The sequence below is a fragment of the Phyllosticta capitalensis genome, assembly GCF_038381095.1.
Source record: "Phyllosticta capitalensis strain CBS 128856 chromosome Unknown BKA78scaffold_9, whole genome shotgun sequence".
NCBI lineage: Eukaryota > Fungi > Ascomycota > Dothideomycetes > Botryosphaeriales > Phyllostictaceae > Phyllosticta > Phyllosticta capitalensis.
Window position 1 is genome coordinate 1,429,774 of NW_027117447.1, and position 24,266 is coordinate 1,454,039.

A 24,266-nucleotide genomic window follows, 5' to 3' on the forward strand; every position below is an offset into this window, starting at 1 on the left:
GCAATGTCAAACCGGCCTGCGAACGCACCTGTAGCAATAGCCAGTCTGGTAGTTGAGGTGTCCTGGAGTCGCTCCACGGCATCGCTTCTCGCCGCAGTACCTCCTGATGTAGGTCTTGCTATGACCACAGTCGGTCCAGACGAGCGTTTCGTAAACACACATCCTAGCTACTTTGCTGTTGTGTTGTTGAGTGTTGAAAAGAGGCTTTCGAAAGGTGATGATTGATGCGTTGAGGAGCGGAAGATGAGGAGTTGAAGGTGATTGAGTTGTTGGTGAGGAGATGTTCCTGTTCAGCAGCAGATATGGGGCTTTTTATATTGCTGTATTGCTAACATGAGGACCGACTCTGTACACCGCGAAGACAGCACAGTGGCTTCAAGCTCCTAGTGATCCGCCAGCGAAGCTGTTGTATGGTGCCCTACCTTTCTTTATGATTCAGTAGCTTGTTTGCAGCCTGCCTCCTCTAACCTGATTTTTCCCTCGACGAAGTATCCACAGCACCACGCTTCATGACGCAGGCACTGAGCTTTCTTGAAGCATCCAGTGCCCCGGGATATTAGCGGCTACCTTATCTCTTGCTGTATTGACAGGGCGGCTTCGAATTCCAAGTCGGACTAGGTTTCGCTAGTTGTGTTCTGACGACGATTTGCATAGCTGTCAGTCACCACAGAAGACCCTCGGGAGCTTTTTGCGAAGAAGAGTCACCTACGACGTCGCTATTGTCACCTAGGGCTTGGTGAGTCTTCTTAAAATCTCTCTCGTCCCCTTTCACTTTCAAGACTGCATCCTCCTCGCTCAACCTGACACCATGGCGTCACCCCCTGATCCAGATGCCGAAGCAACCCGTGGAGAGACGTCCGAGGAGGGCAACGAGGCTTCTGAGGATGGCGAATCATCTCTGAACGAAGAGGTTGTTGAGGTTCCTGATGATGACGAGTCACCTCCCAACGAAACGATCGTGAAGGTGTCTACTGGTCAAGACCTCACTGTTGTCCTCGAGGACAAGGAAGTCAAGCTTAAGATTCAACACGACGCTCTCGGAAGAATCAGGGTATTTGGCCTTGAAACAGGCGATCTGATGCCCATGATGGTAAGACCTATTAAGCAGCGGATTTTCCAATTGTGGGTTTGCTAAGGTCCTTTTTCTGCAATAGAGCCAGCGCCCGGGAAGCTTCGATGTCGTTCTGTCAGAACGCCGCTTTGGCAACAAGTTCGACTTCTTCGGCCTTCCACGTGAGATTCGAGACAACATTTATTGCATCATTTTTGGTCTCGAGACCTTCCCCTCCGTCTTCACGGATTTGGAGGGGAACTTGGAACACACCGAAAACTTTCGCTACAAGCGGCCCATCCATCCAATACGCTTCCTGGCCCGGTTGAATAAAACGGCCCCATCCGCTGGTTGCGGCATTGCATTCATCAACCAGCAAAGTCTTCAAGAAACTACGCTTGTCCTTTTGAGAAGCAAGCGGTTTCACGTCTCCGGCGACAAACAAGCAATTTCTTTGCTGGAATCAATGAGTTCGTACGGGCGTAGTATGTGGATTCATCCCCTAGTTTTGAATCTCAACAACTGGGAGACAAACGCTGAACGCGCAGGTCAATGGATGCGGATAATCTACCGCTCAATGCACCACAGATTCAGGGGCTTGTTTATCAAGATCGGTGATAACGGCTGGAAAATCGACAAGTACGCTGACATTATGAGCACGCCGCTGGCCCGGCTACTGACTGCTAGGGACAAGCTTGGGTACCGCCGGGTCGAATTCGTGCCGAAACTTGGGGGCAAAGAAGAGAAGAATTTCCTTTGGGCTTTCTTTTGTACAATCGGCTGTCTTCATGGAGAATTGGAGGAAGCCAATCTTGTCAAGAAAGTCTACGAAGCATTGGAAAGGGCAGCCAAGAACAAGCAGGCCTAATTTTGAGTCTAATGCCTCACAAAATGAGCAGTCGCGTATGATTTCACTCAACGAAAAGGAATAGGAGGCACTTGGATCAATATCTCAGTATAAAAGCATGTTGTTCTCAAGTTCTGAGTTTAGCTCATCGTGCGCATGTTCAAAGTCAATACAGAGCCGCTCTGATAGACACGTCACCGAAGGCAATCATGGACAGATATTACCAATGCAGCCGCTACTGTAGCTGAGCCAACCAAAGAGGATTAAATCAAATCCTGGGGGAAGAAAATCCAGAGATCGCCCTCCCCAAGTGCCAGTTGAGACAGGACTACTGACCCTTCATACTTTGGGCAGGCTTGCATGAAGAAAAAGGAGATTAGCAACTCCAAGATGACCTTCATAATTCCGTTTTAGACAGCTCAATGCTTCCAGAGCGCACAGTAGACTGATGAATGCGCATCTCCTCTCTGTGCGGACCCACATTTCCGTTTTGGGAAGGCTTCTGCCTGCTTCTGCCTACTGAGCACGACATGGACACTCCGACTCAACAGTACATATATAATTCCCATTGGCCTCCTCGATTCTCCTCTTCACACATCTCCAACTTCTCCACGCACGCACCAGACCCCAGAATATTTACTTCCAGTCAAAATGCCTGTCAGTAATACTCAACATACTTCCTTCAATCACTTCACCAAAATGAGCATTTGCTGATTAGACTGTCACCAAGCAGAAGCTCAAGCTCACACCCGCTCAACGCGCCCAGCAGCGCTTCGAACAGCAAGAGGCCAGATATAGTTGCAAGGCAGTAGCAGCTAGGCCGGTCCAGCGTGAGGTTGAGGCTAATTCTGGGGGCGTTGAAAACTGCACGAAGAAGCCGAGAAAGCTTTGTATGTACCCCGTAATTGCACCCTCTCATAGTCGGCAATGGTATCACTAACGCTATTGGCGCAGTTGACCCTTCCGACGCCATATACTCCGCCACCGAAAAGCCTGCCGCATGACGCACGTTTCTAAAGAGCGGGATCGGGGGAACCCCAAAACTTGAAAAGTGAATTTCACCGGCCATCTTTGGAGAGCGACTTGAGCCTATGTCATCGGTCAATGGGGATTTGCAGGAGATGTTTTTGTTAAAGAAAATTGGGAAACCTCTTATGTTCTGTTTACCTGAAGTGTTCGGATGCTGCCTTTCCGCGCTCTTTTCAAGACAGGAACTCTCAACATCCCACAATCCCATATCCCAAGCTTGCGGTGTGTTAATCACAGTCTGATGCAGGCGGCTGAATGCTCCTCAGAATTACAGGTGCTTTGATTTTCACACTCGTCTCTTCCCTTCGTCTCAGGCCAGGGAATTCTTTGTTTGCGCTCTGTCCATCGTTCTTCCTTATGGAACAATTGCCACAGTCTCATCCGTTTGAGCAACCTTGGCTGCCTCAAAAGCCTCTCTCCACTGCTCCAAGCCAAACGTCCCTCCCACGCGCAAACCGCCTCTCTCGCTCAACGACAACAGCCCCGACTCGACCAGCCTCAAGAAGCCGGAGATTTGCTCTCGTGAATACATCCAGGTTCCCTTCATACTCAGACCACGCACCATAAAGTCTTCGTAGGCAAACGACACGTCGGACGGCAGCCCGCCCATCAAGCTGATCCGCCCTCCGTTCCGCAGCGCCGCAATGCCCGACTTGAAGTGCGTCGAGCCCGCAGCCATGGGCGGCGAAATGTCGAAAAAGGCATCCGCGAGACCCCACGTTCGCAGCGCAGCGGCGTCGGCCGCCATGTCGCCGGTAATTCTGACGGTGCTCACGCGCCCGTCGAGTGCAGACAGCTGCTCGAGGGCGCCCTGGTTGCGACCCATGGCAACAACACGACCAGCGCCCATGGCCAGCGCGACTCGGACGGCCGCACTGCCAAACTGGCCCGTCGCAGGCGCCACGATGACGGTCTCGCCCGGCTTGAGGCCAATGTCGTCCAGCCCGCCGTACGGCACGAGCAGGCGGAAAATGTGTGTCAAGTCGCCAAGCTGGTAGCCCAAGCCGCCAGCCGCCGGGCTGCCCAAAAGACGCGCCTCGTTCAGGGGGATGCAATTTTCTAGGGGAAACTTGCAGTACTCGGCGTAGGTCGAGTCGCGCCACTCGCCGTGCATCAGCCGGGCGCTGGCCTCGCTGAAGCCCTGCACGATGCCCGACAGCATGACGGCGGCGCCGTTGTCGCGCCCGCGGATCGTGCACTCGAGCAGCACCAGCTGCCCCGGCGCCAGCGTCGTCGCGTCGGGTCCGACGGCCTCGACGCGCCCGATGGCGGTGCACCCGGGGACCATGGGCTGCGGGAAGGGGTACTGCCGCTTGCCATTGTACAGGTCTCCTGAGTACGAGATGACGGCCGAGACGAGGACGCGTGCGACGGCGCTTCCTGGGCCCGGTTGCGGCGTTGCAACCGTCTTGACCTGCAGTGGCTCTTTTGTGGAGTTCAGTTGGAGAACGCGATGCGTTGTGGGAAGCTGGGCGGCGGCCATGTTCTTTCTCTTATTCTTGTGATATAGATGTGGTTTTTGTACAGCCGAATGATGGTTTTGACGACTTGTGCTACTGCTCAACACGTCAAGTCTTCCAACGGGAGTTTCTGCATGCTGTTTTCTGTGGGTTCAAGTGGGGAAACATGCGTACGTCACCCGCCGGGCACAATCGCCACCTTAAACTCCATCAAAGGTGTACCCATCAGACACATGATGTCGGAATGGATCGCTCGCCTCAAAGACGAGAAATCTGAAAGTCGGAAAGATGGAATTGGCGTCGTGCGGTCTCGGGAAACGAGAAGAGACGTCACTTCTGCTGGCAGAATTCGGCCCGTCGCGCTTGGTTGACCGCCTATTTGGACCTCCCATGTTGCTTTCCATTTCAACCATTTACAAAGTCAGGCCACGAGGAGCAGTCAAGCGCTTCAACGACAGGGAGACGCGGAGCATGAAGTCTCCAGGTCAGCGACATTTAAGCATGTTCTAGCATGACACACAAGATCACCATGGTATTCTCCTTTTTGTCAATTTTCAGATGTCTCATGAACCATTCCATTCATTCATTGATGCCCTCGAGCATGTAGAGCACTCGAGGGGGCTTTTATCCAACTCGACCCCCTGAAAGATTCATTCAGAATATCCATCAATTGCCCCTTTTCTCCCTCAGGGATGAACCGATCTCGCACTCGGCCTGTCCAGCCCTAGCCAGCTTAGCGGTGGTGACGGCACATGATGAAGTCGACCTCTCTGTCCGAGAGAATCCTGTCCGAGAGGTCGCGCGGCTCGTCGTCCAAGACGGGCGACTCGCGCTTCGGTTCGAGGTGAGCAGGACGGCCCTGCGCACGAGATGGCATTGTCAGTGACGGAAAAGAAGTCTGTCGTCTATCCTCAAAGCTCACCTTGGGCTGGTCCTCCTCCGCGAAGCGCATGGCGAGCTGGGGGTGCGCGGCGCACAGCTGGTTGAGCTGCCAAAGAAAGACCTGTTCAGCCTCCTGTCAGCCGACCCACAATTACCCGAGAGCGTCGTATCCAAAGCACGTACCTGATCCAGGTTGCCACGACGGCGGGTCAAAGCGACCTTTTCAATGAGACGGTTGACCATGGCACAGTCCCTGGGCAGGGTGAGGAGCATGAAGCTCATGTCGTCGAAGCTCCATGGCTGGCGCTCGAAGGCGTCGATGTGCATGTTGAGCAGGCCGCCAATGGTGGTCAGCACCTCGGTGATTTCGAGGTAGAGTGCGGCCTGGTAGACGGCCACGTTTTGCTTGAAGTCCTCCTTTCGTTTGATCGCTGCCAGCCGTGTCGCGCGTCGCGTCAGCCGACAACTCCTCGCGCGCATGAACGGAAGTGAATGGGGCGAGGGACTTACGCATGAAGTCGGCCGCTTCGCAGCAGCGCGGGATCCACGACATGATGTAGCGCAGTGCACCGAGAGCTACGTTGCCCGCAGGAATCTGTAGGTTGGTGTGCTCGTCGCTGACGAGCAGCCGTTTAGCCAGCTCGGAGAAGGCCTTGAGGGCGTTGCGAGGGCAGCTAACGACCGCACGCTGCGTACCATCACCGGCTAGGATGACCTCAACCGTCGCGGTTGGGCCCTTGGTGAGGGTGACACGCACTTTACGAGGGAGCTCACGGACAGGTCCGAATCGTCCTGGGCGGCCGGGTTGATGCTGCATTTTGACGTGAGGCATAGAGTAGTATCGAAAGTGAGAAGGTGAGTGGCTAGTTGGTTGGTCGGTCGAAGAGGTAGGTAGAGGTGGGTAAAGTGTGAGGGTGAGGGAAGGTGAGAAGATGAGTGGCTAGTTGGTTGTTTGGTCGAGGAGGTAGATGGAGGTAGGTAAAGATTGAGGGTGAGTAAAGGTGAGTGGCTAGTGTGGGGTTTGTCGAAGAGGCAGATGAAAAGAAAGAGAGAGGGTGAAGGTGGAGACGAGGTTTTGGTTGTGGTCATGGCGGACGGAAGAGTGTATATATACTCCAAGTGCGTGTCGACGCCCGACAATACGGAACGAAAGTCGCGTGAATGTGCCACGTGAAAACGGACGTCGACACGCAGTTGGCTTTCTACAATTGTCCATGGTTTGATGACCAGCTGCTGGACCTGAAGTGAGTGAGATAGTGCGAGTAATGAAGAGGCCAATCTTGAAATGTACAATGGGTAGGTGATTAGATGCGCCGTCCGATCTGCACTTGTCACCATATCCTCTCTTCATGGGAGATGCAAAACGAGAGAACGGCTGATCAACAAAGCCCCAACTTTGTATCCTCGGTGCAGTACGACAGTGGATGGCTGTCAGTCACAAAAGAGAAAGAAACACGAAGGGCGAAAGCGAAATTGTGACTTGGAGTTTAACCAATCGTCGGTATCCGCTGGACGATAAGTGGCTCTTTTTGACGTAGGAGTGCAATGGAGGCCATCCAAAATCCTGTTCGAAAGCGACCGCAGGCTCCATTGACAGATATTTTGCGGAAAGAAAATGCAGACTACCTACTTGTGAGACAACTTCGCAATGCTGGTATCCTCCTGCCATGTTCCCGAGTCATTGAGAATCTCAGCCAACGCAGGAGCCAGCTATGGCACTCACGAGGTTTGGGAGACAGCGCTGGCAACGATCGGTCGTTTGTGGGTAGTTATATTGTGCTAAAATAGTCGCAAAGACTATGAAAGTAGCAATAAGTACTTCTTTCGACTTGTGGAATGAAGAGTGTCGATATCCGATATCTCACAGGTCCTCTAGCGGTGTTTGCTCTCGACGGTGGCAGAGCCTAGACCAGTGGAAGTCGTGCTGAGAACAGAAACCCAGATCAATTTCCTGGGCAAATTCTCAGACGTCGTATGGAAAGGTGCTATTCCTTTTTGACATTCACCCGCGCTCTGGTCCCGAGGGTATGCGCATCTTGTCAAAATCCGCGCTTTTACAAACTCCAAAACTTGTCCCGACCATTGGAAATCGAAACACCAAACTTTTCTTGAAAGCATGGGGAGGGGTTTGATTTGGGTAGTTCCTGTGTTCGCGCGATCTTCTGGCCATACGCCTTGAAGATGACATTGCCCTTAATGTGGGATGGCGAGCAGGCGTGAGGCCCTGGGGAGACTTGTGGCACGTCCATGGTCAGCGAGGATGCCAACCGAAGAGGCACTAGTCATCAAGTCTTTCTTGTCAGTGAGCATTCGGGCTCATGGAAGGAGATTCCCAGGCAGTATTCGCGCAGGTAAGGGAAGGGATGTGGTAGAGCAAGTCTAAACTATCCTCGACGAGGGTTGCGCGGTACCGGCGGAAATTGTGGCGCACATCGAAGGCGACTGCCGAGAAAGGAGGGCTTGAAGTTGAAGAGTGCGCATACTGAGGACGTTGACACCAAGGCGCAGAAAAAGTTGAGGAGAGCAGAGTTTGAGTGGTCTTGCAGTCACAGGCAGATGTCGTCTCAAGCTCGATTCATGCTAGCGCAAAATCCAAGTGTCCCTGACTCTCGCTACAACAATTTCCAACCTGCGTCTTCGTCCATTCAACAACAAGAACACAAATCCAAAATGGCGCCCAAGAACCCCGTCAAAGTCGCAGACTACACAGTCTTGCCACTGACCATCCCGCCGTCCGACTCGTATCCGACAGCGACGAAACACTACCTCTACGTGCGCGCGCACGCCCCCAAAATCCCCGACGCCGACACGAACCGCTCGCTTTTCGCGAGCAACCTCCCCATCGACGCCTCCGAAAATTCTCTGCGCACACTTTTCAGCGAGCAGCTAGGCGGCGCAAGGTTAGATCGCGTCGAGATCGAGGGCGCGCGACCGAAAAAGGACCAGCGCGGCGCAGCGCTCAGCGGGGCGGACAGCGGAACGACAAAAGCAGGCAAGAAGAGGAAGAGGGGCGCCAACACCGATGTGGATTTTACGGCAATCGAGCTGCCGCAGACGTGGGACAAGGAGATTTTGAAGAGCGGGAGCGGCGCGGTGCTCGTGTTTGTGGACAAGGCGAGTGCGGAGCTGGCGTTGAAGGAGGTTGCAAGGGCAGCGAAGAAGAAGTCAGAGGTGCGGTGGAAGGGCGAAGATGGGCTGAGAATCGAGAGTAGGTCTTGTTCCCCAGATCTTTCTCTCTCCGTGCTCACACGCGCAGGATACCGCATTCACCACCATCTCACGTTCCCCCCTCGCGATTTGCTCCAGACGACAGTCAACACGTTCCTGACCAAATGGGCCAACATGGAGGGAGCAAGGGCAAGGGCAATGGCCAAACAGCGCAGCGTGCCGGACGACGACGGCTTCGTCACAGTCACGAGAGGTGGACGGGCAGGTCCAGCGCGGTTGGAGGAGGCGCAGGCCGCAGGGGAGAAGCTCAAGGAGAAGCAAAAGCCGCCAGAGAATTTCTACCGCTTCCAGACGCGCGAGAAGAAGAAGGAGACGGCGGAGAAGCTCAAACGCGAGTTCCAAGAGGACAGGAAGAGGGTCGAGCGGATGCGGGCGTTCAAGGGAAAGATCAAGGTACGTCTAATCAGCGAGACTTGTGAGACGAGGCTGACTCTTGTGTCTACAGCCGGAAACTTGAGCAGATATTGGCTTGGCAGGGGGTGCATACAGTGGGTGAATTTGGGGAAGCAAGCATCGTATCGACGAGCAGGGGAGGCACGTGGAAAAGAACTGGCCAAGAATCAGTGGCTGTGCACAGTGGCGTCCAAAAGAAGGGGGCCAGGGCACAAGGGGTGGAGTGCCGCAACGCTGATATACGAAAGCCAGGCTGCGGGAAAAAGCAGAAAAATAGCCAGAGCCAAGCCAATTGGTCGTTGTGCCGATTATTTCGTACTCTCATTCAAGTCATATGTACCGGATTGAGCATCTCCTGTGCAAGCAGACATGTCGTCCTCGCAAGCGGCGTGGCTGGTCTCGCATCCCTGCAGGCGGTGAGTGGCGCTAGGCTAAATTTAAGCACGCGCAGGTCATGCATCATGGCCCTCCGTGGGGCTGGTTCAGTTGCACTGGCTGCACCCTCCCCTCCTTTAAACACGAACAGCTCCCCTCTTCTCCATCTCCATACCCTCAATCCTTTCTCATTCATTCCTTATACCCCTCATATTCCTCAAAACTCCTTCACAATGGCCGCCGTCAAAGACATGGCATCAAACGTCCTGGGCAAGCTGAACATTGGCTCGAGCGGTGCCCCGCCCAAGGAGCCTACGCCTGGTAATGAATCTCGTCTCGCCTGATTTCGCCGTGCTAAGAGCCTTTGCAGAGGAACTCCAGGCCCTCCGTGAAAAGTATGCAAAGGCAGGCCAGGACCAAGTCTTTACCTTTTACGACCAGCTCGACACGGCCGAAAAGGCCGCCCTGTTCCAGCAGCTGTCCGGCTTCAACCCCGACTACATCAACGAAATCACCAACCGCGCCCTGAACCCGCCCAAGACGGAGAGCGAAGATGCCACGCCCAAGTTCGAGCCGCTGCCCACGTCGGCCACGTCGTCGGTGCTCGACTCGAAGCCGGAGGACCTGCAACAGTGGTATGACCAGGGTCTGCAGCTGATTGCGGAGAACAAGGTGGCGGTGGTGTTGATGGCGGGTGGTCAGGGTACCCGCCTGGGCAGCTCTGCACCAAAGGGCTGCTTCGACATTGGCTTGCCCAGCCGCAAGTCGCTGTTCCAGCTCCAAGCAGAGCGCATCTGGAAGGTACAACAACTGGCCCAGAAGAAGCATGGCAAGCAAGAGGTTGTCGTTCCGTGGTACGTCATGACGAGCGGACCGACCAGAGGCCCGACGGAGGAGTTTTTCGAAAAGCACAACTACTTTGGCCTGAAGAAGGATAACGTCGTCATCTTCGAGCAAGGTGTGCTGCCTTGCATTTCCAACGACGGCAAGATTCTGTTGGAGAACAAGGGCAAGGTCGCCGTCGCCCCTGATGGCAACGGTGGAATTTACCAGGCTCTCATTACTTCGTCGGTCGTCTCCGACATGGGCAAGAGGGGCGTCCAGCACGTCCACGCGTACTGCGTCGACAACTGCCTGGTCAGAGTCGCCGACCCCACCTTCATTGGCTTCTCAGCATCCAAGGACGTCGAGATTGCCACCAAGGTTGTCCGCAAGCGCGACGCCAAGGAGTCCGTCGGCCTCATCATGCAGAGGAACGGCAAGCCCGATGTTGTCGAGTACTCTGAAATCTCGTCCGAAATGGCAGAGGCCAAGGACTCGAGCAACTCGGAGCTTCTCAAGTTCCGCGCTGCCAACATTGTCAACCACTACTACTCTTTCCGTTTCCTCGACAGCATCCCGCAATGGGCGCACAAGCTGCCGCACCACGTTGCGCGCAAGAAGATCCCGAGCGTCAACATTGAGAGCGGCGAGACGGTCAAGCCGGAGAAGCCCAACGGCATCAAGCTGGAGCAATTCGTCTTTGATTGCTTCCCGTTCCTGCCCATGGACAAGTTTGCGTGCATGGAGGTGAGGCGCGAGGACGAGTTTTCGCCGCTCAAGAATGCGCGCGGGACGGGCGAGGATGATCCCGACACGAGCAAGAGGGACATTATGGACCAGGGCAAGAAGTGGGTAAAGGCCGCCGGCGGCGTCGTGACTGGCGAAAAGGACGAGGATGGCGTCGAGGTGTCGCCGCTCATTAGCTACGTGAGTAAGAAGGAAGAAAAAAGTGATGTTTTGCTGACGATAAGCAGGGTGGCGAGGGCCTCGAATTCCTCAAGGACAGGACCATCAAGGCGCCGGCCGTTATCGAAAAGGAGGACTAAGGTTGAAGTGAGCGGCAGACGGCAGAGACGGCACAAAATGTACACGTCAAGCAAGCATATGAAGAAGGGCAGACGAATGCACCAAAATACCTGAGACGATGGTGATATGGCTGTGAGTGATGCGACGTGTGGTCTTGTCGCTAGCGGAGTGGTGGTGCGCATGGCCGTGGCTAGCATCAGCAGCACACAACGCAGAGGTCAGCATCTGAAAGGCGTGGTTGCGGGAGCTCGGGGGGCCGGTTGCTTGTAGATTGCCCAAAAGGGTGGGGGTGGTCGAGAGGGATCCCTGCGGACGACACGTGATGGAAGGATACCCAGTACTAGGTAGGCGGATGGTGGATACTGGATATCCGTCATGATTTGGCCGAGGTGAGGTGGAGATGGCCATCTGCAAGCAGTACGTCGGCCGGCAGAGCTGAAAGCGGTTGATAGGTAGAGGGAGTAAGCTGGAAGACAGGAGCGCCCGGGCCGGAAGTGCGAGGTAGTCAATCGTGGTTCCTCTGGCAGGCCGGCGGTCGCGGTTGGACGTGTCAATTGTCCGTCGGTCCTGTCGGGTCGGGTGCCAGAAGCGTGGGTGGGTACAGGGCAGGGTGAGGGAGTGTGCTGGTCGGTGCGCCAGTCTCGCCCAGAGCGCTTGAAAAGACCCAAGCGACTCTCGCCGACCTACAAATACCCTTCCGCTGCCCAAACCCCCTCTTCCTGCGAGTTGCCGGTTGGGATCACGACGTCGTTGTCCGAGATATATACGAGAAGAATCGCTGAGCTGTGAGTTGCATTCCTCCATGCGCTTCCTCTCATGCCTTGCGCTGCGCCTGCTTGCTGCTGCCGCGCCTCCCTCTGGCAAAATTTATCGCCGCTGACCTTCTCCTCGCTCAGGTGTAGTTTTCGCCGTCTGTCAAGAAGGTATTCGCAATGCCTCTCTCCCACACCTCTCGCGACACCTCTGAGACGCCCCGATCTTGTTGCGCTCGCGCTTCGTCGCCGTCATGTTCTCTACCCGAACGCTTCAAATCTTTCCAACTCCACACTCCATGCGCCTCGGCCTGCTAGCCACCCACCATGACATTCTGCCACATGCAAACCCAGCTGGAACAAGGCAATCGCATCTTTCGAGTTCACATCTCTGACACGGGCGTCCCACAGTTATACGAGGAAAACATGTCTTCTCTGTCGCGTCGCGCGTGCTACAAGTGTGGCAACGTTGGTCACTACGCTGGTAAGGCCGAGGCTTTTACCATGGCGCGTTTGATCGGCCGCTGATGTGTTTCAAGAGGTCTGCTCTTCGTCCGAGAGGCTCTGCTACAACTGTAAGTCGATTCACACCGAGGCCAAGACTCGAGTGCTAACCATCCACAGGCAAGCAACCTGGTATGTCCGGACGCAATTCTAGACCCGCTCAATCTGACTGTCCCAGGCCACGAGTCCAACACCTGCCCCCACCCGCGCACCACTGAGGGCAAGCAGTGCTACCACTGCCAGGGCCTTGGTCATGTCCAGGCTGACTGCCCGACTCTGCGCCTGAGCGGCGCCGGCACCAGCGGCCGTTGCTACTCTTGCGGACAGCCCGGTCACCTTGCTCGCGCGTGCCCCAACCCCGCTGGAATGCGCCCCGGTATCCCTCGCGGTGGATTTGGTGGATTCCGCGGTGGCTTTGGCGGTGGTCGTCCCGCGACTTGCTACAAGTGCGGCGGCCCCAACCACTTTGCGCGCGACTGCCAGGCTCAAGCCATGAAGTGCTACGCCTGCGGTAAGCTCGGCCACATTTCGCGCGACTGCACTGCTCCCAATGGCGGCCCTCTCAGCACCGCCGGCAAGACTTGCTACCGCTGCGGCCAGGCTGGCCACATTTCCCGCGAATGCCCTGCGGCCGAGATCAACGGCGACGATGGTCTCGCTGCTCCCCAGCAGGCCCCAGTCCAGCCCCCTGCGCCCACGACTGCTGTCGCCTAGGCAGTGACTGAAAGCGGCCAGTGGGTGGTCTTTGGGCACGGCAACCACCTAAGCTACTAGTCCTGCCCGCGTCGATTACATACCTGTCGCTACTTCCCTTCTATACCACCCAGTTTCCTTTCCCTTTTTTTCCCATTTCTCCAGTCGCTTCCAGGTTGCCACTCTTCCTTCTGTTGGCACCGGCATCGTAACGATGACAACGACCCCCACCCACCAAAAAAGTAATTTGACGAGATCCCGATACCCATGATTTGCATCCCCACGACACCTCATACCCGAGCGATTGGTGCTCCAGGACTACAGCTTCATATCTCTTTTTTCCAGTTCGACAATCCGCTTGGCAACGACTCAGGATGTTGGAAAAAGAAGAATGCAGAGACGTTGGAAGTTCTGGGGAAAACCCGGAAGGCGGAGGCTGGAAGCGAGTGAAAGTACGAGGGCGAGGGCGAGAGGGATTTTGAGTTGCAGGGAGAGAAGCGGTTATGTTGTCGGTAGTCTAGGCAGGACGTTTGGCAGACTCGAAACCTTTGGCTGCGATTGCTTGGACAAGCCGTTTTGAAAATCTGTCGTAGTGGTTGATGTGCCGTCGAGGAGCTGGGCCAGTTGTGACGAGGTGCAGCCTGGACTGGTGGACCCTGAATTTGGCGAGCGCACCAGACATCGTCTCATGTGCCGCTCAATCAACTCCAACAACTCTCGCCACCAACCAAAAATTGCTCTGCAAAGAAGCAGGCTTGCATTGTCGCAACTCACTCGCCACGCCCTTCATTGTTCTCGCCATGCCTGGCTCAGTTGTCAGCGACGATTCTGGAGACGTGAGCATCTCGCTCTCACTTAGCTTGCACCTCACTGACTCCCCATCAGGATGCCTTCATTGTCGACATTGATCAGATTCAAGCTCACGGTATGACGATCCAGCTGCATAAATCCCCATTGAGCTAACGCCAAGCTCAGGCATCAGTGCTGTCGACATTACCAAGCTCAAGACCAATGGCTACTACACGGTCGCAGTATGCTCTTCCACGCTGCTGTGCAAGCTTCAACTAACATTGGTAGTCTGTCCACTCTGCGACAAGGCGCAACTTGCTCAAGATCAAGGGTTTCAGCGAGATCAAGGTCGACAAGGTCAAGGACGCCATAACGAAATGCCAGGTGCGCCACCCACTTTGAGTCCTGGAAATGCATGTCGTGCTAACTTCAGCGCAGCCCAACGGCATCGGATTCATGACGGCCGCAGAGCTTGGCCAGTTTCGCAAGCGTGTCGTCACCATTTCGACCGGGAGCAAGCAATTCGACGCCATGCTGGGAGGGTGGGTGCGCTGGGATCCTTGGTGCTGGAGACTAGCTGACGCGCCACAGTGGCTTCCAAAGCATGTCTCTTTGCGAGGTCTTTGGCGAGTTTCGGTGCGGAAAGACGCAGTTGTCGCACACCATGTCGGTCATTGCACAGCTGCCCAAGGAAATGGGTGGTGCGGATGGCAAGGTGGCGTACATTGGTATGTCCGACCACCATCGTCGACAAATTTGATACTGATTGCTTCAGACACCGAAGGCACATTTCGCCCGGAACGCATTGCACAAATCGCAGAGCGCTTCGGCGTCGACCCGGACCAAACGCTCGACAACATCATCTACGCGCGAGCCGTCAACAGCGAACACCAGCACGAGCTGCTCAACCGGCTGTCCGAGTCTTTTGCCAGCAACGAGTACCGCCTGCTCATCATCGACAGCATCATGGCGCTGTTCCGCGTCGACTACACGGGCCGCGGCGAGCTCAACGAGCGCCAGCAGAAGCTGAACCAGTTTCTCATGAAGCTGTCCCAGGTCGCACACGAGTTCAACGTCGTCGTCCTCATGACCAACCAGGTCCAGAGCGACCCTGGTGCCAACGCCATGTTTGCCGGCGCCGACGGGCGGAAGCCGGTTGGCGGCCACATTCTGGCGCACGCTTCGGCCACGAGGATTCTTCTGAGAAAGGGTCGCGGTGATGAGCGTGTGGCCAAGATTCAAGACTCTCCTGGTGAGCGATATCTCCATGGATGGTTGATGAAGAAGCTGACGTTTTTAGACCGTCCCGAGGGCGAAGCTACGTACATCATCACCAACGGCGGCATCAACGACCCAGAAAAGGCATGATGTGTCTACCATTTACGAACGTCACGGACATCACGACGAGCGACTGGAGTTTGAATCATCTGGCGACATTGCTCGATTCCAACTTATATGCGGCGCTTACATTGCTGTTGTCATCTGTTTGCACTTACGCGGCGCTGAGTCTGCACAAGCATTGCTTTATACCATTTGCTATACATGTTGCTGGTTGAGAAGGAGCGAGGTTTCTCGCAAAAGATGTTCTGCGTCTATCTGCTGCGGATCTGTCGGTCGATCTAGGGGAAAAGATGGTCATGCATTCTGGTCTGCGGCACCAATGGAGTTCAGAGATAGACCAAAGAGCAATCTGATATGCAAACGAATCCAAAGCTACTGTGCAAGTTCAAGTTCTAAAGCTGATGCTAAATGGAGTAGCACGCGACGGCCGTTTACGAGTGGTCATGTGGTTGACAGCTCGCTTCCACTCACCTTGATCGTCTTGCCCAATGGAGATTCCAAGTGCCCCTTGTTTCCACCTCCTCGCGACACTACGGAAATAAATGATCTTTAGCGCAAGAATTTTTGGCTTTTAAGTTGCGCCCTTTGCCGCACACTTTCGCTGCCCATGAATGACGGCATCTGGCAACAAACATCGGGCATTTCTTCGACCGAAAACCTCAGGGGCAGCGAGTTCGAAAAACACCCCCTGCGGCCACTTCTTTTGTGCAGTGTCCCCTACCCCTGTGCTCGTGCTGGGGCAGCTCGCACCGCGGAACGATACCACGGTCCGGGGTTCCGCTTTCCGCGCCCTACCCTTGCTCTGAGCTTTGTGTTTACTTACTGCCCACGGACACACGTGCAGCGGCGCGGTGCAGGCGGCAGCTTGCAGCTTGCGTCATGGCAACCACAGCAACACCCAAAGCTTTTCCTCACGACGAAGCCAGCGAGCACAATGCATCAGCTTCGCCCTCGTCCTCCTCGTCCTCCTCCTCCACCATCGGAAGATCAACCGCTACCAAGAATAAATCGAGCTCGAACACGGAAACAGCCTCTTCGACCCACGACAGCGGCAACAGCTGCAGCGGCGGCGGCGTTGATCCGGCCAGAACAGCTGCTGCTTGCAACTTCGACACCACCGAGAACACCGACACCATGAACGTCGCGGACGACGACGATGCGGCGGCAGCATCGCTCCAGCTGCAGTCGGAGCAGTCGATCCAGCTCCTCCGCACGCGTCGGCCTCTGTTGCACCACCTCCACGCCGGCCCGTCGTGGCTTTTGCAGCTACCGCGCCCTGTTGCTGCGACGAGGCGTGGCGCCCGCGGCTTCTACAATGTGCTCATCAACCCGAGGTTTCGAAGATGGAAAGATGGAGAGAAGAAACGGAGGGAGAGAGGGGAAGAAGCTGTGGTCGAGGGATCAATGTGGGTTGCGCGAGCCATGGGCAGAGGGAAGAGCCTGGACAGCATCGAAGACGTGCAAGAATTGGTCGGGGAGATTGAGCGGCTCACTACCGGCCGAGGAGGAAGACGAGGGACAGAGACGGCCGTCATTGACGCCGTCGTCGTGTCTACGCTGGGCAAACTGTCCCGGGACGAGAGAGACACCTTGGCCCAAATCGACCCCGACGTCCCCATCTTTGCGCTCAAGGTGCGCCCAATCACTTCATGCGATGTTTTCCTTATGGTGTGAGGACACTGCGAAGCTGATCTCTCTCTTTTGTGCGCCAGGAAGCCGTCGCCGGAATCAACGCCCTCGACCATTTCCGCCACGTCTCCCCGATCCCGCCCTTCTCGCGCCAGGATCCCGACTGGCGCGCCGCATCGCTGCCTCCGCTGCCGGAATGGCTTGCTGTGTCGAGGCTCGAGTCGCTGCAGAGCTCCACGGAGCCCCCCTCCTCCTGTCCCCTGAGCGCGACATCGACACCGCCTGCCCTCCTCTTCGCCTTTGCCGTCCCAAGCCCGCCATGTACCCCTTCGTCACGCGCGGCCCCGTCGAAAACGCAGGCTCGCGCCGGCGGCAATTCAGCTCGCGCTCTGCTCCACCACAACGGCTGGGCGCCAGTGGGATCCGCGTCCGAGGGGGGTGCCGAGTGCATTGTTTTTGCGGCGGGCAACGAGCATGCAAGGGACCAGCACGCGGCGAAGGGAAAGTCGGGCCAGGCGAAGCAAGACGCAAACGCAGATGCAAACGACGACTACGACGACTCCGCAGCCGCGCTGCTTTCGCCCGACGCCATCCGAGCCATTACGTACGCCTGTCCGAGCCTTACCGTTGCGGCCGTCATGGCACCAGGCGTGCACGCGCAAGGGTTCAATCGTAGGCACGCCCGTGCCCAGAGGCTGCTACGCGCTAGATACTTCATCGATGCTGGCTGCGGCGACGATGCCGATGACGACGCGGACCGCACTCGTCTGCGGGAGGCGGCAGCGCGCAGCCGTCGCTCCGACCCCCATGACGATGCGTGGGTGCGGGTCCATGGCAATGCTGGTGCTGGCGCGCATACACCGAGTGGAGGGGCAGCAGCAAGGTGGTACACACCGTGGCGCTGGCCTGGCGCAGGCGTGCGGTGGTTGACTGGTAGGGGAGGGGGCGAAGCCGGTGGAGACGGGAGGGCGAGGGGAAAGAAGAGGGGGTTGGATGAGAGCGACGAGGAGGACGAGGACGAGGAAGAAGACGAGCTTAGTGGGGAAGGTTCTGAGAACGAGGATCCAAAGGAAGCACTTGCAGATGAGGCAGCGCAAGATGGCGTTGAAATCGACGCCAGCGGCCCAGAAAGCCACGAGCGAGACTATATCAACGACGACGACGATGAAACCGTGGACCCCTGGGCAGGTGTCCGGCGCTGTCGTCTTGGTGGCGGAGAGAGCATTTTATTGAGCTGAAAATTTTGGTAAAGCGCGGAGCTTCGGCGTTTTTGGAGTGCTCTCCATGGTCTCTTTCTATCATTCTCTTGCTACACCTTGTTTCCACATCTGAAATGGAAAGAGAGGCGCATGCGAGCACGCAAGAACGGGCGTTAGTAGTGTCCCTAAAGCATGGCATTCGAAGCATAGCATGGCATCAAAGCACCCTATTCCAACCTTGGCTTCCACTCTGCTTTATCTGGTCACGTTGGTTTTTGGTGACATTACTACTACAGTATTGCCCGAGGTCTAAGACACGTTTTCAACCACCACACTTTGGAGTGATGTGACTCGGAGTAGTCGAGCAGGGATACCACTGTCGGCCTTGCCGGTACTCGACCGGGGACGGGGAAGGAAGGGAAAACGGGGAGTCGGAAAACTCATGGATGAGGGATGGGGTTTAAGGTTGGCGGGACGAGGCGGCTGGGCCAATGGGTGCGAAGGCATTGGTAATTTTTTTCCTTCTTATGAGTCGACGGGGATGGACGGCTTTTGGGAAGCAATATAGCGAGACCAAATAGTAAGAGTCAGAAGGTAGGAGTTGGATGTAGGCGTGGTTCTGGAATCTCTTGTCTTGATTGCTTTGGCTGCTTTGGGATCGGGCGGACGAGAAGAAGAAAAAACAATTGCTGAGGCTGAGCCTCTCGACATAACATGCGCATGCACGCGACCATCTGCCGAGTCTGCCTTGTGGGCGTGGTGTTTCTTTTTGGAGTGGCAGTGATGGTGGTGCAAAGGCTCGTGCTCGGTAGGCCACCCACCAATCAATCCAATGGGCAGATGCGTGTTTTTGGTCGACCTGTTTCCTCTTTGGGCTTGTTCTGTTCTTAGCATGGGGCACTATACTACGTCGCCGTCGTCATCATGGATGGATGGATGGATGGATGCACGGGGTCCCAAGCCAGCTGAGCGACTGCCACATTCGCGCGTCAACACCTCAGACAGACGGCCAACGCAGCAGTTGGTCGCTGCCCGGCCGCGGCGTATGCTTCACCAAAAAGGCAAGAGGTGAAGTGGGCAATTGCGAAAAAAGATAGGGTGTGGGTGTTTGATTGGCGGCGGGCCCGAAAGGGAACCCCCGAACCGCGCCTCGTGGAGGCATTCGAGTGATTCGACTGCTCGCAAGGCTGGGCCAGTGAGCACCCATGGACATGGTCGCAGCCAGCTCGGCAGGCAGCCGTACGGCGAAGATTGTGGGGCCTCTGCTGCCGTCGACCCTCGTTTGCCTGTCCGTCGCGGCTCCGCGTGGAGACGGCCACGTCGACGGCTGTCAGTGGTGTTGAGGGCGCACCGGTCAGAGCGGGCGCGCTTATTCTGGTAGTTTGGTGGTGGTGAGAAATGTACATGTGCGGCGAAAGCGGATGAGCAGAAAAACCAAGGTCGAGGTGGAGGGAACGTAGAGTCAAGATAGAAAGTGATCCGGCGCAGCGGTTTGACTTGGGCGGCTAACCGACCTATCACGCGTCGGCCGACGTGAGGGGCATCGACTACTTGTCTGAGCCTTGCTGCTGCTCGTCTTTTTCGATGCGACGACTGGAATTCTCAACTGCCATCGTGTAACTGTTTACCAACAAATACACCACAATAATGGCCGCCGCTGCCCATCTCATGCCCCAGCCCCAGTCCGCCGTCTCTCACTTTTCGCCCTATACCGACTCGCCATCCTCGCCCGCGCCTTTCAGCCCCGCCTTCTCCAATTCCACCAGGTACATTTTACAGTCTCCTGCTTTTGCTGGTCGCCTCTTTAATATTTCCCCAGGTCTTCTGGTCGCCAGGATTCGCTGCACCCTCTGCGCTCGCCATATCTCGTGGAGCCGTCCCCCGTAGACAGCAACGGCACCAACACGACGGATATCGACGACGATGCTCAGCTGGACGAGGCCGAACATGGCATGAGCGAAACCGACGACATGGAAGACAAGCCATCTCAGCTGCCGCAAATCGACACTTCTGCGCGCCCGCGCTCCAACTCTGACGACGCGCCGCAATCAGTAATCCATGCGCCGTCGGGATTCCAGCAATTCGAAACGTCGCCCGCAGAGATGCAGTCGCCGGCCGACACTGAAAACTCGGCCAACACGGTGGTGTCGCCTTCGTCGCCCGCGTCGCCAGACGAGACGACGGCCACAATGGATGACTCAGGCAGCAATGCTGACGCGCATCCCGAATCGGTGCCTGCCATCGACACTTCGGTACCACCCAAGCCGGACCGCCCCACGCCGCGCGCGCAGACGAGGCAAGAGGCTGACGACGAGTTGAAGCGCCGGCCGCGCAGTCGCGCGAGCACCAACCTCGAAGGTATTCTTGCGGCACCCAATCACCGTGGCTGGTCGTTGGATGGCTCACATGCGACAGACATTTCCGAAGACTTCGAGTCGCGCAGGCAGAGCGTCGATACGGCGGCCACGAGCGACGCCGGCACCGATGTTTCCGACCTGGGCCAGTCGCAAACCATGGACCAGGCCCTCAAGCATTTAAATCATGCCGAAAAGGAGATCAAGGCCCTCAAGACGGCCCTGAGCGAGTGCTGGACCCTGTGCAACACCCTTGCCGGCTTGAGCTCGTCGCATCGCGAGAGGATGTTTAATTTTTCCGGCCAAGGTGAGCAGGGCGAGCTCGCCTGGAAGAGCTGCTGGCGCCTGTGCCAGAAGCTGTACGAGACGCGCGAGGACCATGCCAATGAGGTCAAGCCGACCCTGGAGCTGTGCCGGGAGTTTTGCCAGGCCCTCTTTGATGCCCGGAGCCGGAGCGACGAGGCGTCTGATTCTGTCTTGAGGGTCAGTTTCGAGCTCAACAACCACCTATACAACACGGCGGACCGCAACTTGCCCGAGGCCTTTCGAGAACGGACTCTTGATTTTTACATTACGCTTTGCCACCGGCTGATGAAGCAGAGGACGTCTTTGCCCGAAGAGACGGATTCTCTCCTCCGTGCTTGCTGGTCCCTGGCCGAAATGCTCTTCAGTTTGCGCCAAAACAAGCGCGAGGGCAAGCCGGCCGATGAGGAACTGCTTGGATCTGCCGTTCAGGCATGCTGGGAGCTTTGTGATCTTTTCCGCGAGGGCTGGACTCAGATTCGCCCGGATCGCGGGACACCACGGCCAAGTCAGTCCACCTTTACGGCCATGACTTCGACCACTTACATGCAGACACCGCACCCCGGACGTGGACAGTCCGTGGCTCCGCCCTCCGAGCGCTCCCTGGATGCTGCCACCACCAGCTACCATTCGGCCAAGTCAATGCCTCCAGAAACGCCAACTACCATTTTTGATGACACGGCCGAAGAGCTGTCTCCTGATGACGAGCCGCAAGTCCCCAATATTCTGGTGCTGGGACCTGAGAACAACGTCACCCGCACACACGACCGGTGGTCTTCGTCAGCCTCGATCCTGTCAACCTACTCCGACTCCGTGCGCACCTCGTCGACGGCGCGCAACTCGAATCCAGCAACCAGCTCGGCCGAAGACCCGCACCTCCTGCGCCTCAAGACGCTCATCCTTGCTGCCGCAATGACGACGGGCTACACGCGCTCCCTCGGCCTGACGCTCCCGCAATTCGTCAAGACGCTGCCGTCCACCTCGTTCGGGCCTGCCCCCTGGCAGATTGCGCTGCTCGCCAGCTACAAGAAGCTGGTGCTGGCGGACCCGACGCTCCGTGTGCCGGGGGCGCAGCTTCCGAGCCTGCGGCTGGGAGCGCCCGAGGTCGCGCGTGCGGTGCAGTGGATGGCGCGCGCGGAGCAGTTTGGCTGGTTGAGGGACCTGTATCGGCTGGTTTTTGGGTGCGCGGTTGAGGAGGGCGTCGTCAATGGCTCGGGGACTGCCATTCAGACGTAGCAAGTGTGGCTGGCATGCACGTTGGATGACGACTGCCTTGGCTCTGTCCGGACTGGCGATTCTGGATTGAGCGTCCTACTGCCTTTCCAAATTTGCGGATCATCAGGTTCCACTTGAGTCGTCAAAGACTTTCGATCTTTCCTTCGCTGATGACTGACTGGCCAGCGAGCCGAGTTGATCGCCGGCAGATGAAAAATGAGTCTGCGAGCAGAAGTCGGCAGAGCAAAATGAAAACACAGGACGGGATGGGTTGGCGGGGCGCGACACTTCTCGCCTGCAAGATAGAAGCGTAAAAATGTTGCGCAATGGCCAAAGACATGCGAGGTTCAGCTTCAACCGCAAGGAGACGACGAGGAGCAGGGCAGCTCAGAGCATCCGCGACCAGGAGCTCCCCAGATGCGATACCTGCGCTGCTCCATGCCAGAGCGGGAGTACCGCAGGCGTTGGTTGGCTGCGCGACTGGCAGATCCTGCGTCTGACTGTCTGAACCTCACAAGACGGGCGAACAGCTCGTGCCCTGGGTGGTGCGGCCCCGCGTTCTGCGTGTTCAAATGCGGGCGGAAAAGCGAGTATAGACTGATGCCGGGATTTATACCATTTTGAGGGTCCTCGGTGGGAAGAAGGGATGGGAGCGACAGGGCTTCCTCGGTGTTGACGTTTGTAGCCCTTGTGGATGGGGAAAGCATAAGACAAAGATGGACGCATGGGGGTTAATGATATGACGGGCCATGATGATAGATGGAGGGTAATGTTAATAGGATGTGAATCCACTCCACTTTCCTCTTGAGAATGTCGTTGGACTGCGCTGTCTGCGTGCGAGGAGAGAAGTGGTGGAGGATGGACGACGTCTACCCACCGAGAAAGCCGCCACGTAGCTCAAGAGTGCGTAGATTTCAGGGGAATTGGGAGATAGGGGGTCACGAGGGATGAGTGCAAAGCGTGCATGCATGCGCATTGACAAAATGAGCAAGTAAATCGCAAACCGAAGCTAGGAAAACACCCCAACCAACCACCAGATAGCAGGCGTCGTCATGTGTGCCATCCATTACCACTTTCTCGCTGGTGGCATGTCGAGGTGCTGTGTGGGTCGGGTCGACCATCTGCTGTACACACAGAGGTGGCCAAGGTAAGACTGAGCCATCACCTCGACCTCTTTCTCCGCTTCTCTCCTGTTGTCGTCTGCCTGTCTACTTTCAATGGTAAGCAGAACGTAAAAGAGATGACGGCCGGCCATGTAGCATGCGCGCGCGCGATTTTGAAAGCACCTTTTTGTACAGGGGTAGGCAAGGGGGCCGGCCACAAGGGATGGGGTTTGTCCCGAAAGTCGACGTGCGTAATTATGGGGTGTTCGACCATGGACCCCAGCCAAAATGATCACTCACTCCGACTGCCATCTCCGCTTCTCTGTCGTCGCCTTCTTTCAATGGTAAGCAGAACGTCAAAGAGATGACGGCCGGCCTTGCAGCGTTCGCAGCACGCGCGCGCGCGATTTTACTTCGAGCCAATCGCCGCGCGGCTGAAGAATGATGCGTATCCCCGGTCCATAAGCGGCAAGTGTACGCAGACCCTTCTCTTTCTCTTCTGTCAGACGTCATTGTGTCAGCATCTTAATTTTCCAGGTTTTCTGCGCGGCGATGGAGGATGGCTATTGTGATCGCATGATCGTGGCGCAGTAGTAAGAAAGGTGCGAGGAGATCTGTCAGTTGTTGGCTGCCCGCCGTGGCCTTGCAGTTTCGGGCGCTCTTGACTCGCGGGGTGAGGTATTTAAGAGATGGAGCACGAGACGGAGTCTCCGTGTTGAGATTGCTGCACGGTGATGGAGGATTCCAGAGGCGACTGAAAAAAACCGGTCTGCTGGCTGGTTAGGGCCGACAAGATAAAAAAAAAAAAAAAAAAAATCAGGGTCTTGAGGCTATGCCCGGCATCGAGGCGCGTGGAGATGCGGTTGGATCGCTCAGAGGCCAGTGGTGACGGGTAGGTTGACCGGGATCATGCAAAGCCCTACGCACAGGAACGTCATGCGAAGCTTGTTTCGGTTTCGAGCTTTCAGTTGGTTTCGGCCAGTTTGGTTTGACTGCCGTGGGACTGCCGATGGAGGAGAAGGAGGTGCTGGTGGCCTGCGCAACCATGCGGGTATGCCGAAGCTAATGAATGATTCGGTAGGCCTGGAGCGTTTATTTGAGCTAGACTGCTGTCAAATTTGATGACATCCCAGCCCTGCCCCGGCTGGCAGTGCGCGTGCTAGACTGGTGTTGACAGCGGCAACTAAGCCGCGCTAAGAACGGGTGCCGAGATGAGTACCCAGAACCGTCACCATGGAAAGATAGTTGGCAGCTTGACAGCTTGACAGCTT

At 56.4% G+C, this 24,266-nt stretch overlaps 9 protein-coding genes across 9 annotated transcripts; 6 read left to right on the top strand and 3 right to left on the bottom strand.

Annotated features, from left to right (window-relative positions):
* Positions 1-808: 808 nt before the first annotated feature.
* Positions 809-1,919, top strand: BKA78DRAFT_355603 (uncharacterized protein; the record flags this gene model as incomplete). The annotated part of the gene is made up of 2 exons (XM_066891930.1): positions 809-1,090; positions 1,155-1,919. The coding sequence occupies 2 exons, from the start codon at positions 809-811 to the stop codon at positions 1,917-1,919; spliced, it is 1,047 nt and encodes a 348-aa protein (XP_066741378.1).
* A 564-nt stretch (positions 1,920-2,483) lies between these two features.
* On the bottom strand, positions 2,484-3,202 carry BKA78DRAFT_322287 (uncharacterized protein). Its single transcript, XM_066889109.1, has 3 exons — positions 2,853-3,202; positions 2,632-2,788; positions 2,484-2,555 (listed from the first exon to the last, which is right to left on the bottom strand). Exons 1-2 carry the CDS (start codon positions 3,133-3,135, stop codon positions 2,652-2,654), a joined length of 420 nt encoding a protein of 139 aa, XP_066741379.1. The 5' UTR covers positions 3,136-3,202; the 3' UTR covers positions 2,484-2,555; positions 2,632-2,651.
* Positions 3,203-4,142, bottom strand: BKA78DRAFT_322288 (uncharacterized protein). Its single transcript, XM_066889110.1, has one exon. The coding sequence runs from the start codon at positions 4,087-4,089 to the stop codon at positions 3,283-3,285; it is 807 nt and encodes a 268-aa protein (XP_066741380.1). The 5' UTR covers positions 4,090-4,142; the 3' UTR covers positions 3,203-3,282.
* A 1,196-nt stretch (positions 4,143-5,338) lies between these two features.
* On the bottom strand, positions 5,339-6,158 carry BKA78DRAFT_322290 (uncharacterized protein). Its single transcript, XM_066889111.1, has 2 exons — positions 5,453-6,158; positions 5,339-5,390 (listed from the first exon to the last, which is right to left on the bottom strand). The coding sequence occupies exon 1, from the start codon at positions 6,099-6,101 to the stop codon at positions 5,493-5,495; it is 609 nt and encodes a 202-aa protein (XP_066741381.1). The 5' UTR covers positions 6,102-6,158; the 3' UTR covers positions 5,339-5,390; positions 5,453-5,492.
* A 1,661-nt stretch (positions 6,159-7,819) lies between these two features.
* BKA78DRAFT_322293 (ribosomal RNA-processing protein 7-domain-containing protein) lies at positions 7,820-9,203 on the top strand. The gene is made up of 3 exons (XM_066889112.1): positions 7,820-8,477; positions 8,526-8,890; positions 8,943-9,203. Exons 1-3 carry the CDS (start codon positions 7,826-7,828, stop codon positions 8,952-8,954), a joined length of 1,029 nt encoding a protein of 342 aa, XP_066741382.1. The 5' UTR covers positions 7,820-7,825; the 3' UTR covers positions 8,955-9,203.
* Positions 9,204-9,498: 295 nt separating this feature from the next.
* On the top strand, positions 9,499-11,133 carry BKA78DRAFT_256167 (nucleotide-diphospho-sugar transferase; the record flags this gene model as incomplete). The annotated part of the gene is made up of 3 exons (XM_066885058.1): positions 9,499-9,586; positions 9,636-11,014; positions 11,062-11,133. The coding sequence occupies 3 exons, from the start codon at positions 9,499-9,501 to the stop codon at positions 11,131-11,133; spliced, it is 1,539 nt and encodes a 512-aa protein (XP_066741383.1).
* A 2,983-nt stretch (positions 11,134-14,116) lies between these two features.
* BKA78DRAFT_190159 (Rad51-domain-containing protein) lies at positions 14,117-15,491 on the top strand. Its single transcript, XM_066883560.1, has one exon. The coding sequence runs from the start codon at positions 14,263-14,265 to the stop codon at positions 15,217-15,219; it is 957 nt and encodes a 318-aa protein (XP_066741384.1). The 5' UTR covers positions 14,117-14,262; the 3' UTR covers positions 15,220-15,491.
* Positions 15,492-16,071: 580 nt separating this feature from the next.
* BKA78DRAFT_355610 (uncharacterized protein) lies at positions 16,072-18,059 on the top strand (the record flags this gene model as incomplete). Its single annotated transcript, XM_066891931.1, has 2 exons — positions 16,072-16,824; positions 16,905-18,059. 2 exons carry the CDS (start codon positions 16,072-16,074, stop codon positions 18,057-18,059), a joined length of 1,908 nt encoding a protein of 635 aa, XP_066741385.1.
* Positions 18,060-19,667: 1,608 nt separating this feature from the next.
* BKA78DRAFT_355611 (uncharacterized protein) lies at positions 19,668-21,913 on the top strand (the record flags this gene model as incomplete). The annotated part of the gene is made up of 3 exons (XM_066891932.1): positions 19,668-19,786; positions 19,840-20,378; positions 20,436-21,913. The coding sequence occupies 3 exons, from the start codon at positions 19,668-19,670 to the stop codon at positions 21,911-21,913; spliced, it is 2,136 nt and encodes a 711-aa protein (XP_066741386.1).
* Between the last annotated feature and the right edge of the window lie 2,353 nt (positions 21,914-24,266).